This window comes from Ranitomeya variabilis, chromosome 1, assembly GCF_051348905.1.
Source record: "Ranitomeya variabilis isolate aRanVar5 chromosome 1, aRanVar5.hap1, whole genome shotgun sequence".
Taxonomy (NCBI): Eukaryota; Metazoa; Chordata; class Amphibia; order Anura; family Dendrobatidae; genus Ranitomeya; species Ranitomeya variabilis.
Genome location: NC_135232.1, coordinates 1,065,995,722 through 1,066,011,500, shown reverse-complemented (window position 1 = coordinate 1,066,011,500; position 15,779 = coordinate 1,065,995,722). Strand labels below are relative to the sequence as shown.

Here is a 15,779-nt window from a genome sequence, read left to right as displayed (position 1 = left end):
AAAAGAATCCACACTATCTATAAACAGACAGATGGTGAGGAAACACCTAGCTAATGTAAATTAATATAAATCTCCTGGCCCAGATGAATTGCATCAGGAACATTTTGTAGATATAGTGTATCTCAATTTCAGCAAAGCATTTGATAAAGTATCTTATACTATCTTTATTGAAAAAATGACCAAGTATGGGATTGACAAGGCTACGGTTAGGCAGATTCATAGCTGGCTTAGAGATCGTACTCAGAGTGGTAATAACTTATTGCACATCCAATTGGAAAATTGTTTCAAGTGGGGTACCACAAGGCTCTGTCCTGGCCCTAGCTGTGTTCAACATTTTTATAAATGATATAGATAAGGAAACTGAAGGTAAACTAATTAAATTTGCAGACGATGCAAAGCTAGGAGGGATAGCTAACACTAGAGAAGACAGAGAAAGTATTCAGGATGGGAGGAATAGAACTAAACCAAAGCAAGTGTGAAAAAGACTTGGGCATATTAATAGATCACAGACTGCACATGAGTCAACAGTGTGATGCATCAGGAAAAAAGGCAAACACAGTTCTAGGATTCTCATCTGGAATACTGTGTCCAGTTCTGGTCACCACATTTTAAAAAAGAAATTGAAAAACTGTAGCAAGTTCATAGAAGAGCTAGCAGGATGGTGAGCGGACTGTAAACTATGTACTACGAGGAACCATTGAAGTACCGTATATACTCGAGTATAAGCCGACCCGAGTATAAGCCGACCCCCCTAATTTTGCCACAAAAAACTGGGAAAACTTATTGACTCGAGTATAAGCCTAGGGTGGAAAATGCAGCAGCTACCGGTGAATTTCAAAAATAAAAATAGATGCTCCATACCTTTCATTATGGCCCCATAGATGCTCCATATAAAGCTGTGCCACATATATAATGCTCTTCACCGTTCATTATGGCCCCATAGATGCTCCATATAAATCTGTGCGAAATATAATGCTGCTGCTGCAATAAAAAAAAAATGACATACTCACCTCTCTTGCTGCCCGCAGCTCCTCAGCGTCCCGTCTCGGCGTCTCTCCGCACTGACTGTTCAGGCAAGAAGACGGGAAGACGGAGCGGCGCCCGGCGTGTGGAACGCGGACAGGTAACTATGACATACTTACCTGCTCCCGGCGTCCCTGGCTCCTTATCCCGGACAGCTGGTCTCCGGGTGCCGCAGCCTCTTCCTCTGTCAGCGGTCACCGTTACCGCTCATTAGAGAAATTAATATGCGGCTCCACCCCTATGGGAGTGGAGTCCATATTCAGAACTTTAATGAGCGGTCCCATGTGACTGCTAAACAGGGGAAGAGCTGCGGCACCAAAGACCGTGGGACAGGCAGGGGGAGCGCCAGGAGCGCCGGGACTAGGTGAGTATGCGACAGTCCTCTCTCCCCCTCACCCGCCGACCCCACCGCCGATCATGACTCGAGTATAAGCCGAGAGGGGCAATTTCAGCCCAAAAATTTGGGCTGAAAATCTCGGCTTATACTCGAGTATATACAGTATATGGGAATGTTTAGCTTGCAATCAAGAAGGCTAAGAGGAGACTTAATAGCTGTCTACAGATATCTGAAGGGATGTCACAGTGTAGAGGGCGCATCCTTATCCCCATTTGCACAAGGAAACACAAGAAGCAATGGAATGAAGCTGAAAGAGAGAAGATACAGATTATACATTAGAAAAAAACTTTTTGATAGTGAGGGTGATCAATGAGTGGAACAAGCTGCCACAAGAGGCGATGAGTTCTCCTTCAATGGAAGTCCTCAAACAGAGATAGGACAGACATCTGTCTGAGATGGTTTAGTGAATCCTGCATTGAACAGGGGGTTGAACACTATGACCCTGGAGGTCCCTTCCAACTATAACATTCAATGATTCTAACATTGTACCTACTGTAAAACATGGATGTGACTCATTTATGTTTTGGATCTGCTTTTCTGCATCTGGCACAGGGTGTCTTGAATCTGTGCAGGATACAATTAAATCTCAAGACTGAGTGCATTCTGGAGCCAAATGTACTGCCCAGTGTCAGAAGGTTTCGTCTGAGTTGCATGTCATGGGTCCTGCATCAGGATAATGATTCAAAACACACAGCTAAAAGCATGAAGAATGACTAAGAGCAAAGGACTCTTCTGAAGTGGCTTCGAGTCCTAATCTAAATCCTATTGAACATCTGTGAAAGTAGCTGAAACCTGTAGTGTGGAAAGGCACCTTCACACCTGAGACAGCTGCAGCAGTTTGCTCATGAGGAGGGGGCCAAAATACCTGGGGACGGGGCAGAAGTCGCATTAAGAGTTCTAGAAAAAGGTTGTGCAAAAAAATGTTAAGTTAATGGTACCATCATTTTTGTCCATCATTAGTTTTGTCAGTTTCAAGTTATTTCAATGATCATTGAGGGGTTTTCTTATTTTACCAGAAAGGTACCAGCAATATTGTCTGTGTGTATGTACGTAACATGCATCCATACTCTGGCTTTGAACTGCATTATGAGCAATTTGCTAATATATATTAGATACTGTTTATATATAATATGGCATGTAAGTGTAATGTAATTCCCTGATATTGTACACCACATTACACTTTCCATAAATTGTTTATTGTTAATTTGTGTATAATATTGTCTATATGCTGGAAACTAACCATTTTTATTTATTTCATAGAGCAAGCTGAAGGCAGAAGTATTGAACCCCATGGTCAGCAGTATACAACTGGAGGTAACATGCTCTTCCTTTATTCCAATAATGACAATTTAAAGAAAAAGATTAAAACACAGAGGCTGATTCATCATTGCTTTGCACCTTTTTTCTGTAATAAAAGTGGTTTTAATAGTGACTTTTTTATTTGTACCTTATTAAAGAAGCACTCCAATCAAAACTTTTATCCTCTTAATATTTTTAAATAATCATATTATATAGCACTGTGTTCTTAAAATGCCTCATTTTGCCTTTCTACACAGGTAATTATTCTCTTCCATTAGGTCTATGACATCACGTGATTAAAAATGAACTAGCTGAAACCTTCTTAGCTCTATGTAGAAACAGGAGGTACCGTATATACTTGAGTATAAGCCGAGATTTTCAGCCCCAAAAAATGGGCTGAAGGTGCCCCTCTCGGCTTATACTGGAGTCATGGAAGGCGTGGGGTCAGCGGGTGAGGGGGAGCGACGACGGTCACATACTCCCCTGCTCCTGGCGCTTCTGACGCGGTCCCTGCATGTCCCATGGTCTCCGGCGCTGGCACCTTCTTCCTCTGTTCAGCGGTCACGTGGTACCGCTCATTAAAGTAATGAATATGGATTCTACTCCCATAGGGGTGGAGCCGCATATTCATTCCTGTAGTGAGCGGTACCAGTGACCGCTGACAGAGGAAGAAGCTGCTGCGCCCGGAGACCATCTGTCCGGGAGAAGCTGCCAGGGACCGCGCCAGGAGCAGGTGAGTATTTCATATTCACCTGTTCCTCGTTCCAGCGTCGGTGCCGCTCCGTCTTCCACCACGTCCTCTGCAGTGACTGTTCAGGTCAGAGGGCGCGATGACGTATTAGTGTGCGCGTCGCCCTCTGCCTGAACAGTCAGTGCAGAGAGGCGGGACGCTGAGGAGTAGCGGGCAGCGACGGGAGGTGAGTATGTCATTTTTTTTTTATTGCAGCAGCATTATATGTGGCACAATGCTATACGGAGCGTCTAAGGGGCCATACTGAACTGTATTGAGCATTATATGGGGCATATTTGTATATGGAGCGTCTGTGGGGCCATAATGAACTGCATGGAGCATTATATGGGGCATATTTGTATGTGGAGCATCTATGGGGCCATAATGAACTGTATGGAGCATTATATGGGGTATATTTGTATATGGAGCATCTATGGGGCCATAATGAACTGCATGGAGCATTATATGGGGTATATTTGTATATGGAGCGTCTATGGGGCCATAATGAACTGCATGGAGCATTATATGGGGTATATTTGTATATGGAGCGTCTATGGGGCCATAATGAACTGCATGGAGCATTATATGGGGTATATGTATATGGAGCGTCTATGGGGCCATAATGAACTGCATGGAGCATTATATGTGGCACATTTTGTATATGGAGCATTATATGGGGCGTATTTTAATATGGAGCATTTTATGGGGCCCATCATGAACTGTATGGAGCACTATATGGGGCTCTTGATTCAATATGGATATTCAAAAACACTTAACCTACTGATGTCTCAATTAATTTTACTTTTATTGGTATCTATATTTATTTTTGAAATTTACCGGTAGCTGCTGCATTTCCCACCCTAGGCTTATGCTCGAGTCATTAAGTTTTCCCAGTTTTATGTGGCAAAATTAGGGGGGTCGGCTTATACTCGGGTCGGCTTATACTTGAGTATACATGGTACATTTTCCCTGTATGAGTCAGGAGTCACGGCAAAAGTCCCTGGCAGAGGGAGGAGTAGAGCAGTTGGGTCAGGAATTGAAGAGGGTAATGATAAATGCTGGGACCAAAGACTTCTCTTTTCTCTGGTCTTTGTAGAAATAGGAAGAATTAGCAAAGGCAAAGTAAGCAATTGTAAGTACACAGGCTATATAATATGATGACCGCTATATATTAAGAGGATAAAAACTTTGATGGTAGTGTTTCAACTTTTTAAATGAAGTAGTCCCCCTTGTAAAATAAAAACACCATATACTCACTGACCTCCAGCACTGGTGCTGCTGCGGTGAAAAGAGCCCCGGGGCTGGCGTGACATTGTTATGTCATGTGAGCACTGCAGCTAATCAGTTTATTACTACTTCCTCTTGTCTGAGGTTCATCTGAAGGGGTTAACCTCAGAAAAAAAGCGGAAGAAGTGAGGGTGCAGCCGAATAGCTGCCACTTATTTGGCTGCTGGGCTCACGTGGCATAACAATGTTCTCTGGAAGAACCGGAGCAAACGTCACCAGTGCTGGAGGTGTGAGCATATGGTGTATTTATTATACAAGCAAGACTTCATTTAAAAAAGGAGTTCTCTGTGTAGTGTACAACCCCTTTACTTGGTTTTGTCTCTGTTTTTTTCTTTTGTTCATCTTTTTGGACTCCGTTTTGGTTATACAGATATTTTATCTTAATTTATTATTTGTGACTTCGAAGAATTACAATTTTTTTCTCCACAATTATACTTTTATTTTAGTGGAGTACAAAATCTTTTTTTTCTTTGTGCACTTGAAGACTAACGTGCAACATTTTAAATCTTATAAAAAAATTGTGTAACTTTTTATTCTAAAAAATAATGATGATAATTTCTATGAATTTGTACCAAACTCATGAAGCAGTGTATGCCCATTTTTATAAATTTGGCTCAAAAAGAAAGACCAGATTAAAAAATGACTTAAAGTGGTGGTCCGGCACCTAAAATGTCCTGTCTAAACATGTATCTTTACACCCGGTCCACTGTTTGTAATTAGCTTTATTATAATGAAAACCACAAATGAGGATTCAGGGCAATAATCTAAAGGTGTTATTTCACATATAGCATTGATCAGCTTTCCAGAACTTGGGTGCTTACTTACTGGAGGATTCTGGTCATGCTGACATAGATGGGGGATTAGGGTCCCCAACTGTTTAATATTTAGCACCTATATTCTGAATCGGCTGGAATGTCCATCTGCACATGCACCGCACCCGGGAATAACGGCGCCAACGTGATATGCCCAACATCATCAGCATGCTACTGCACATGCACTGCCCTTAGAATGGCGCCACCTGCAGGAGATATCTGCTGTGGGAACCAGGTCACAGAGACGAGTGATCTGTCAATCTATAAGAATTCACTCATGGATTACAAGATAGTGGAGACATGGATATGTAATAAAAAAAAAGTATGGAAGTAATCTTCATTTCAGGTACTTTACTTGTGATGATAATACTTTGGGGTCTAAAAACCTCCCGTAATATTCCCTTTAAGTGACTACAGCAGATAATAAATCTCTGGAGCACTCACGTAGCCACTTGGTATCACTAACTGTTCATCTCCACACTGTGTAATATCAGCACTCAGATCTGAAGATACAAGTGAAAGTCACTGTAATGTACACGAGCCTGGACAAGTTACACATTTCCCTTACACCGAAAATGCGGTTGTGTGAATCTCCCCTGAGTGGCGTCTGTGTTTAAAAATTGGCCTCACACGGACACAATGCTGGCCAGTAGTTGGGCTGTTCACCAAATATCCGTGGGAAAAAAAATTGCAGCATGTTGGAAAAAACGGATCCGGCGCAGATTGTGAAAAACTGATGCGACAGATCTTTTTTCGACGGATCCGCCTAGCATATCCAGACAATTGGATAAAAAAAAATTTGGAGCATGCTCAGTTTAAAAAAACTGAATCCGGCATTTTTCGGATCTGGCACCTTCCGGCTCCCATAGGCTTCTATTCTAGCAAATAGCCGGAAGCTGAAAACCAGATGAAACGCAATGTCATCCGGCACTAATACAAGTCTATAAGAAAAAAAACGGATTCGGAGGCAACATTCGCAGGATCCGTTTTTTTTTTTAAATTTAGCCGGGTTGAGCCTGACGACGAAAACCTGATGTGTGAAAGTAGCCTTACAGATGACATGCAGATATCACACAGATGAAAATATGGATGACAAATTGTCAGTTTTTTTCTCTGGATTAAATATGGGTGATTTTTTTTTTTTTTTATTTGCTCATGTTAAGTTAGCCTTATAGTTCTCTTGGTTTTCTCCCTGTCCTCTCCCTAATGGGCCGTACACTACTCGGACAACCCCCTTCTTAATCCTCACGTTGCTACCTTGTAAAATAATAACACTTAGGCCAGAGTCACATTAGCGTATCACATCCGATGCGAGAGCGCCTGCACTGCTGCGAGCGGGAGCCGAGTGTCAATGCTCTGTGCTCTAACATCAGAGAATCACAGCACAGGTGCAGAGGAGAAGTTAATTTCTCCATCTCCTCTGCTGCCGGTGATATCCGAGTGCAGTGCGCTGCATCTATAGACTAATATGGGTGCGTGCGATCCGAATTTCGCATGCAATCGCAGCATGTTGCATTTTTTTTTCCATTCAACTGCGATCCGATCGGAGCAGGAAAAAAAAACGCCATTGAGAACGCAAGCATAGGATTAAATTGTTATTAATTAATTTAATTCGCAAGTGGGAGCGAGCCCTTATACTCCCCTCCGGTGCCAGCGCCGTTCCAGATCACATACATGTGGAAGAGCTGCTGCTGCCTCATTTCCCTCAGGTGTATGTGATACATCCAAAGGCTGGGAGTGTGACGCCAGCGCTAATTGGCCACAGGGATTGCATGACATAACAATGTTACGCGATCCCCGGGAGAGCCAGTGCTGACACTGCTGGAATGGCGCCGGAAGTGAGTATAGGGGCTCGCTGCCAATTCTGTATAACATGGCCAAGTACTATGCAATGTTATACTATGGGGCAGCGCAGATCAGTGATTACTTTCTCATGTCATGGTTTGGAGAGGTCTGAATACTTTCCGTACCCACTGTATGTGTTTATTGTTATGCTTAATGTCTATTGTCTGTACAAGTCCCCTCTAAAATGTGAAGTGCTGCGAAATAAAATTATTATTATGTCGAAAGCAAACAATCGCAGCATGTATCGAGTGCATCAGAGAATTGGATCACATGCACCCATACAAATCTATGAGGTTGTGCAGCTCATTTATTGGAGTGGAACATGACACAGTAGTAGCAACTCTCCATACATAATGGAAGCATCATGGTCTTATGGTTCCTGCACACATACTCCAGCTGGGTACACCAAAAATTGTAATTAGACTGTACATTTATGTATGCGTTTTTGGAACATTGTAAATGTTTCTTTTAGGAGAGAAAACAGATAAATGTTGCCATCATGAAAAAGATACCATATCATTAATGATTATTTTTTATTCCACAGGGAAATAACAGCAGAACCTACATCCAGGATGCTTTCCGGCTCCTTCTCCCTATCCTCCAGTTCTCCCACATTCAGTCGACCTCTTCTAAAACATAACAGACTTTCTTATCCAATCTCCGATTACACCCAGCACAGTCAGATTATTGTGCGTGTTTTTACGAAGCCCTATCAAAGCTTAGATGCTGGATATGGTTGCACAAAATATAGCGCTACCAAGAAAGTGAGAACTGCCCACCTGACTCTTTAGAGTCCGGACGCCATTAATCGGAGTTAGAAGAGGTCACATGACCCAATATGTCGCCGTCCTGCGGAATGTTTGAGTAGTTTCCCCTAGAAGCCAAATATAAGTTCCGTTTTCACGAGTCATGAGCGGCACTTTGGAAGATGAATGCATTCAGATAATCTTTAATGGGGTATCGGGCAGATGACGTAATCCAGTAGGAATCTTCCCCACTGACAATTCCCTTTGACAAGTCCTTTTTAAGTGAACAAACATCCAAATAGGCGACCTGACTGCTGGGGACGGGCGCTGTATGCTACTTGTAGATTTGCACATTGTATGAAAACAAACCACATGTTTAAGAGTATGTTAACACGTCGTTTTTGAAGGCAGATCTGTTTCAAAATCCTAATTGGATTTTCTTAGACATGGTTTCCCTTTGAAACTAAATCCACCATTGGAATCTGTTTTCCTATATGGATTTTGGAGCAGAAATTGCTCCAAAACCCTCAATAAAATGAAACTATTAAGTGTAATGGTATTTTCACATAGATCTGTAAAAATGAATCTTTCTGTTTACAAAAAATCCACAATAAAAAAAAAATTCAGCCATTTATGGTGTATTTTTTATGGAATTTTGTGCACAGAGAATTTTTTCTCCCTTCTATTGATTCAGTGGTGAAATTTGGATCGTTTATTCAAGTAGAAATGCCTAAAAAATTGAGATGCTGCTTCTTTGTGGGGAAAAAAAATGACAGCATGTGCACTATAGTTATGTTTTCTCATTAAAATGAATAGGAAGCTAAACATGTTTTAGGGTTTTTGATGTGGATTTTGGGACCGAATTCACTCCCAAATCCACGTCAAAATCTAGATCAAAAACCTTTGGGAGTATGGTGACACAGGTTTGTAACATGGACTTTGGAACAGATTCTATTCCAATATCCACATTAAAATCAACCTTAAAAATCATTAGGGAGTGTTCACATTAAGTATTTTTGCTGACTTTTGAGAGTGGAAACTGGATACCTGCATACGACATCAGGCAGATTCCGTCCTCAAAAAAAAATTGGAGTTTCTTCAATGAAAACTCAGCAAAAAGACTTAGTGTGTAAATAATTATAGACTATGTTCCCACTACGAATATTTGGTGAGTTTTTGATATTATTATTATTTTTTTATATAGCACAATTAATTCCATGGTGCAGTACATGAGAAAGGGGTTACCTACAGTTATAGATATCATTTACAGTAAACAAATTTACATTGACAGACTGGTACAGAGGGGAGAGGACTGTCCTTGCGGACTTACATTCTAAGGGATAATGGGGAAGAGACAGAAGGTTGGGGGTGCGGCAGCTCTGGTGTTGATAAGGCGGCAGCTCTGGTAGTGGTGAGGCGGCAGCTCAGGTGGTGGTGAGACGGCAGCTCGGGTGGTGGTGAGGCGGCAGAATGGTTATTGCAGGCTGTAGGCTTTCCTGAAGAGATGGGTTTTCAGGTTCCGTCTGAAGGATCCGAGGGTGGTGGATAATCGGACATGTTGAGATGTGGAATTCCAGAGGATGGGGGATATTCGGGAGAAATCTTGGAGTGGAGGCGGTTGTGTGAGGAACGAATAAGTGTGGAGGAGAGTAGGAGGACTTGGGAGGATCGAAGATTACGTGAGGGAAGATATTAGGAGATTAGTTCAGAGATATATGGAGGGGACAGATTGTGAATGGCTTTGTAGATCAGATTTAGTAGTTTGAACTGGATTCGTTGGGGAATTGGGAGCCAGTGGAGGGATTTGCAGAGGGGAGAAACAGGGGAGTAGCGAGAAGAGAGGTGGATTAGCCAGGCAGCAGAGTTGAGGACAGGCTGGAGTGGTGCAAGAGAGTTAGTGGGGAGGCCACAGTGGAGGGTGTTGCAGTAATCGAGGCTGGAGATGATGAGGGCGTGCACAAGAGTTTTAGTAGGTTGTGGGCTGAGGAAGGGACGGATTTTGGCAATATTTTTGAGTTGGAGGCGACAGGATGTGGCAAGAGTTTGCACGTGCGGTTTGAAGGACAGGGCAGAGTCGAGAGTTACCGCGAGGCAGCGGATTTCAGTAGCGGGAGAGAGCGTGATGCCATTTACCATAATAGATAGATCAGGTAGGGGGGATATGCGAGATGGGGAAAGATGATGAGTTCGGTTTTGTCTACATTGAGTTTTAGGAAGCGAGAGGTGAAGGAGGAGGATATGGCTGACAGACACTCCAGGATTCTGGACAGCAGCGAGGTGACATCTGGGTCAGAGAGGTAGATCTGAGTGTCGTCCGCATACAGGTGGTAATGGAAGCCATGGGACTTTATGAGATGTCCTAGGCCAAGGGTATAGATGGAAAAAAGTAGGGGCCCTAGGACAGAGCCTTGAGGGACTTCAACAGAGAGAGGGCAGGATTAGGAGGTAGTGTGGGAGTGGGAAACGCTAAATGTGCAGTCGGAAAGGTATGAGGCAATCCAGGACAGGGCAAGGTCTTTGATGCCAAGGGAACAAAGAATTTGTAGCAGTAGGCAGTGGTCGACTGTGTCGAATGCAGAGGACAGGTCGAGAAGGAGGAGCATGGAGAACAGTCTGTTAGCTTTGACTGTGAGTAAGTCATTAGTAATTTTGGTCAGGGCAGTTTCGGTGGAGTGGTGGGGGCGGAAGCCAGATTGGAGGGAGTTAGATGAGAGGTGGGAGGAATGTTGAGCATGGACATGCTACTGAAGGAGTTTTGAAGCAAACGGGAGCAGTGATGTGATGTGATGTTGGAGATTTTCTGCAGGATTTCTGCATTTATTTGTTAATTAGGTAACTTGCATTTTTATCGTGTTTTTGACTCCGTGATTTTTGTCTCTTTTTGGTATGTCAGCGTGCAGGAGATTTCTATAAATACCATGCACTTTGTTGCAACTGTAAGGCTTCTTTCACACTAGCGTCGGGCTCGGCCTGTCGCAGTGCGTCGGGCCGAGGTTACCGACGCTAGCGTTGTATACGCCGCACAACGGGGGCAGCGGATGCATTTTTCCAGCGCATCCGCTGCCCCATTGTGAGGTGCGGGGAGGTGGGGGTGGAGTTCCGGCCGCGCATGCGCGGTCGGAAAAAGCGGACCGTCGGCGGCAAAAACGTTACATGTAGCGTTTTTTTGTGCCGACGGTCCGCCACAACACAGCGCAACCGTCGCACGACGGTTGCGACGTGTGTCAATCCGTCGCAATACGTCGCTTAATGTTAGTCTATGGGGAAAAAACGCATCCTGCAAGCACTTTTGCAGGATGCGTTTTTTCGGCCAAATGACGCATTGCGACGGATTGCAAAAAACGCTAGTGTGAAAGTAGCCTAAGACGCTGTGTTTTTTGCCCAGAGAAGTGACGCAGCGCCTTAAACCTCATCATGGAAACTTAACCTGAGAGTATGTTCACACAGTTTTTGCCTTAAATTTCAAAGCCGATTCTGTTCCAAATTCCATGTAATAAAAACCATTAAATACTCTTTCAATGAGTTTCCTATTGATTTTGATGAGAAAATATGTCAAGAATGAACACTGTGCGGTTCTTTCCATGTACTTTCTTTTTTCAGCAAAAAAGTCCCACATAGAAACCATGTCAAAAACAACCTAAAAAAATGCTATGTGAATGTCCCATTAAAGTAGGGTTTTTAGAGTTACTGCTCAATAATTATTAAGAATTATTTTCTTCATAAGAAGCTGATCTAATATAATGAGTTCTCTACTAACATTGCTTTCAGCACAGAAAATAGTGTCATAGGATATGTAATAGTGATGAGCGAGTGTACTCGTTGCTCGGGTCGTCTCCGAATATTTGTTAGTGTTCGGAGATTTAGTTTTCATCACCTCAGCTGAATGATTTACAGCTACTGAGGAGATGAAAAACGAGTACATTCGCTCATCACTAATAAGTAGCAGAAATATGAAGTTTAGTCATACCATTAAGGCGCTGTTCACAACTGCGTTTCAGGCATGTTGGCGGTGAACACCGTGAGTATTCTATGACGTATGTTGCTGTATGGCGAATCCGATGGGGAATACACTTGTGTTCCTTTTATTTACAATGTGCCTAAAAAGCGAGATGTGATCAGAGCCTAAAGAGCATCTTTATAAATCATATAACACATTTTAAAATAGTAAATGTGACTTTTCCGAGCAAAAGCTGAAAATCTGAGTTTTATTTTTCGCTGGAACTTTATATGCAGCTGTGCCTCCGAGGATGAGGCCACAATTATGACATTATTTCTCTTTGGAGGCGCAACATGAGTATTTACCAAACCTTCTCAGATTCCTGAATGACTTATCTGCCTAGTTTTGTGCGGGCAGTCAGTAATTCAGCATAACTAGACAGGCTTAAAGGGATGTTCTCAAGTCTGGAGATCATCCCCCTATCAATGGATTAGGAGATAATTACCCAATCTCTGGGGTCCAACCCCACTGGTCCCGAGAAGCAGGTCTCTGAAGAGCCTCGTGTGAATGGAGTGGTAGTTTATTATGTGCACTGCCGCTCAATTCTTTTTGGAGTGTGGCAGACCAGCCGTGCACAGCGCTCAGCTATCTCCACCAGTCCCATTATCAATGAATGTTCAACTGCAGCTCCATTCACACAAGGTTCTTGGGATTGGTGGGGGGTCCCAGCAGTCAGACCTCCAACGATTGGAAAGTTGTCTCTTACTCTATGGATAGGGGGATAATATCCAAACTTGACAATACTCCCTTAACAGGGAATTAATATTTTAATCCTGATCTCAATGTTGCTACCGAAAAATTCTGTAGATTTGTCTGAATATTTTTACATATTACATTGATGGCAAATCCTTAGGGTACACCATCCCGGTGATTGGCAGTTACGTCCATATGGTTATGGCTCTACCTGACTGCCGTATAAATCAGACTGAGATCGGACCACAATGCGTGGACTGGCCGGCGGTCCTCCCAAGTGTCACAGCTTCATATATTTCTATGCAACTGTCATGTTCAGGCTGTAAGAGGCGCCGGCCAGTCCGTGCATTGTGGTCTGATCTTGGTCCCATTTATATGGCATTCTGACTGCACCCTATGGATAAGCCATCAATATAATATTTTGGATAACACTTAATAGTATAATAACCCGCAAAACCCAATTTATTTTTCTGAGACCATAGTCTAACTCCAATTTCAATGCCTTACTTTTAAAACCGAATCTTTGCATTACTTAGCCATTTACATACCTTCATGAGATTACAGAACTAATCCACTGTCGGGTGGATGCAAATCATCCCCAATACTGGACGCTATTTACATTCATGGTAATATTATGGTTCAGGTGGTATGGTATGGTATTATTTTCTTAATACATGTTATAAATAATTGCAGTCTTATCATGAACAGAACATCATACACTGGGATGACAGCAATGAAACGTTGGCATCGTCGGACTGGCAGAAAAAAGGACATTTGGATCTCTAGATGCCCCTTGGATTCCAGAAATTGTGGACCCGATTTACAAGACTGCTCTCATAATGAACTACCGTAAATGTATATGAAGATATTTATTTTCAGATTCCTTTTATCTGTATCAAAACATCTTACTGTAGATCATATGATACCCCTGAATTATAGTTATACTATGTGTTTGTAGTAAATGTCATGCGTTCTCTTCTTTTTTTCTTTCTTACAATCAATTCTCATTTGGGGTTCATTGATTGAAAAAAGGTGGAAAAAAATAATTTATATACAGTATGTACAGTATGTATGTCTGATTGTCGGAGAGGAAACAGCCACAGCTGGAGGTTCAGATATTTATATTAAATGTAGATTTCACTATTTTGAGTAGACAACAGAATGACAAAATGCTTTTCAATTAAAGAGTTATCCAATAAAGAAGGCGTTATCCTTTCTCTTTAGGACAGAAGATAACTTGCTGATCACTGGGACCCTCATCAATCTCAGGAATGGGGCTCCACAGCCCTGTCCTGAATGTAGCAGGGGTTTGCACGTCCGGCCTCGGCTCCATTTATTGTATATGGGCCTGACGAGTACATAATTCAGCTATTTCCGGCAGTCTGATGGACCCTGAATGGAGAGGGGATAACTTGTTTTTTTTGGGGGGCATAACAATTTAAAATCTGTTTTTTGAGAATCGTTTTTTTAATCACTGAACCACTTTTTGCCCAAAGTATAAGTAGTGTTGCATGCTGTTATGCAATATCTCCGCTTCCAATATTGATTTGCAGGCGTATTGTTCTCAGTATTTTCTGGTTAGCAGTAATAGGAATTCTTTTCTAGGAGACTATCTAAGAACATGTAGCTACCAGGAGAAAATGAAGAGCGTTGGGGACAACTGTAGATACAGCAAAATGCCCACGTTCCCCAATTAGATTGTCCAGAAATTAGTGTGAGGTGCCTTCACATGTTCATATTTTACAGTCGGCATTTGGGGCACAATTCCAAGCCTCTTATATGTAAGGAGCCCTTTGGTTGGGCTGGGAGTTGTGGGCTCAGGCCTTCAAATATGGACATGTCAATGCATTGTTTTTTCTGTCGAATTTCACAAAATAAAGTGAATGAAGAACGTTAGGACTACACAGTGTTCTTGGTGAAGCAACTACCTAGGCTGTTTAAAGGGAATCTGTCAGCAGATTTTTGCTATGTAATGGGAGAGAACCACAATGTGTCACTTACTAGGCTGTGTTGCTTTTTCAATGCAATCAGTAACACTGGTGCCTCCTAGTCCAACCACACCCTTAACATGGATTAGCAGCTTTCTGTTTTCAATGTATAGTGACAGAAAGCTGCTATTCAATGAATTGAGTGGCTTTATACAGAGCTCGGCATCTGAGCTCTCCTAAATCTGCAGCAGAAAAAAACTGTGACTCTAGCATAACTGCTGCTCTTTATAAACTACCGTAAGTGATCCATAACTGGAATCAGGCTTTTTGTCTCTGCTTCTTGCTGCAGTCTGATTACATTGCAATACCTGCTGATAGATTCCCTTTAAAAAAATGATGCAATCTCAGATTGGTTGCAGTTGCACATGCATTGGGGTCTATGATGCCGTGTGCCATTTGTGATAGAAAATTCAGCTGGTTTTGATTGTTTGCACCTGCATAAAGCCTCATTAGGTGTAATGGCATTGCACCACACTGCCATCTTCATGCTGTGTGACTAAATTCACAATGTAGCTCTAGCCTTTTCTACTCCCCACTGCTAGCAGCTCCATTCAATGTGTAGGAGCTACTGCCAAGTGCTGCAGAACATCTGAGCTGATCTGTAGCAGCTGGCAGTGGCTGATAGAGCTGCGCAGTGCAACTCTGTTCAATGTTTACATCTAGCTCACACCGGAACTAATAACGCCTGATCGGTCGGGGTGCTAGATAGGTTCATCAGCTATAAGTAACCTATTACAGACTGGGAGGAGCTTAGTGTTCTTCCGTGGTATAACTGACTGGAAGTCCTGGAAAATGTCTACCTCTATGAGCACTACTTTCTCACATATCAAAACAGAGCCTTCTACTTCCAGGCTGCTCTGTCCACGGGGCTTGACTGCAGACGTAACACTGATGGACAGCCGTCTCCCTGCAGTTAGGCAGCTGAGGCCCGCTGTCAGTCAGTATGACGTCAGCTGTTGCAC

The 15,779-nt window shown here is 42.7% G+C and overlaps 1 protein-coding gene across 3 annotated transcripts in view; it reads left to right on the top strand.

The window, feature by feature from the left end:
- The window catches only part of FAM114A1 (family with sequence similarity 114 member A1), a 74,043-nt gene extending 59,846 nt beyond the window's left edge, over window positions 1-14,197 (top strand). For 2 of the 3 annotated variants that reach the window (XM_077279905.1, XM_077279903.1), the window contains exons 13-15: window positions 2,681-2,734; window positions 7,938-11,080; window positions 11,505-14,194. In XM_077279905.1, coding sequence (XP_077136020.1) covers window positions 2,681-2,734; window positions 7,938-8,033 — 150 coding nt within the window. In that variant the 3' untranslated portion in view covers window positions 8,034-11,080; window positions 11,505-14,194. Of the gene's footprint in view, window positions 1-2,680; window positions 2,735-7,937; window positions 11,081-11,504 lie in introns of all 3 variants that reach the window. The other variant, XM_077279904.1, reaches the window with a different exon arrangement.
- The last annotated feature ends 1,582 nt before the right edge of the window (window positions 14,198-15,779 follow it).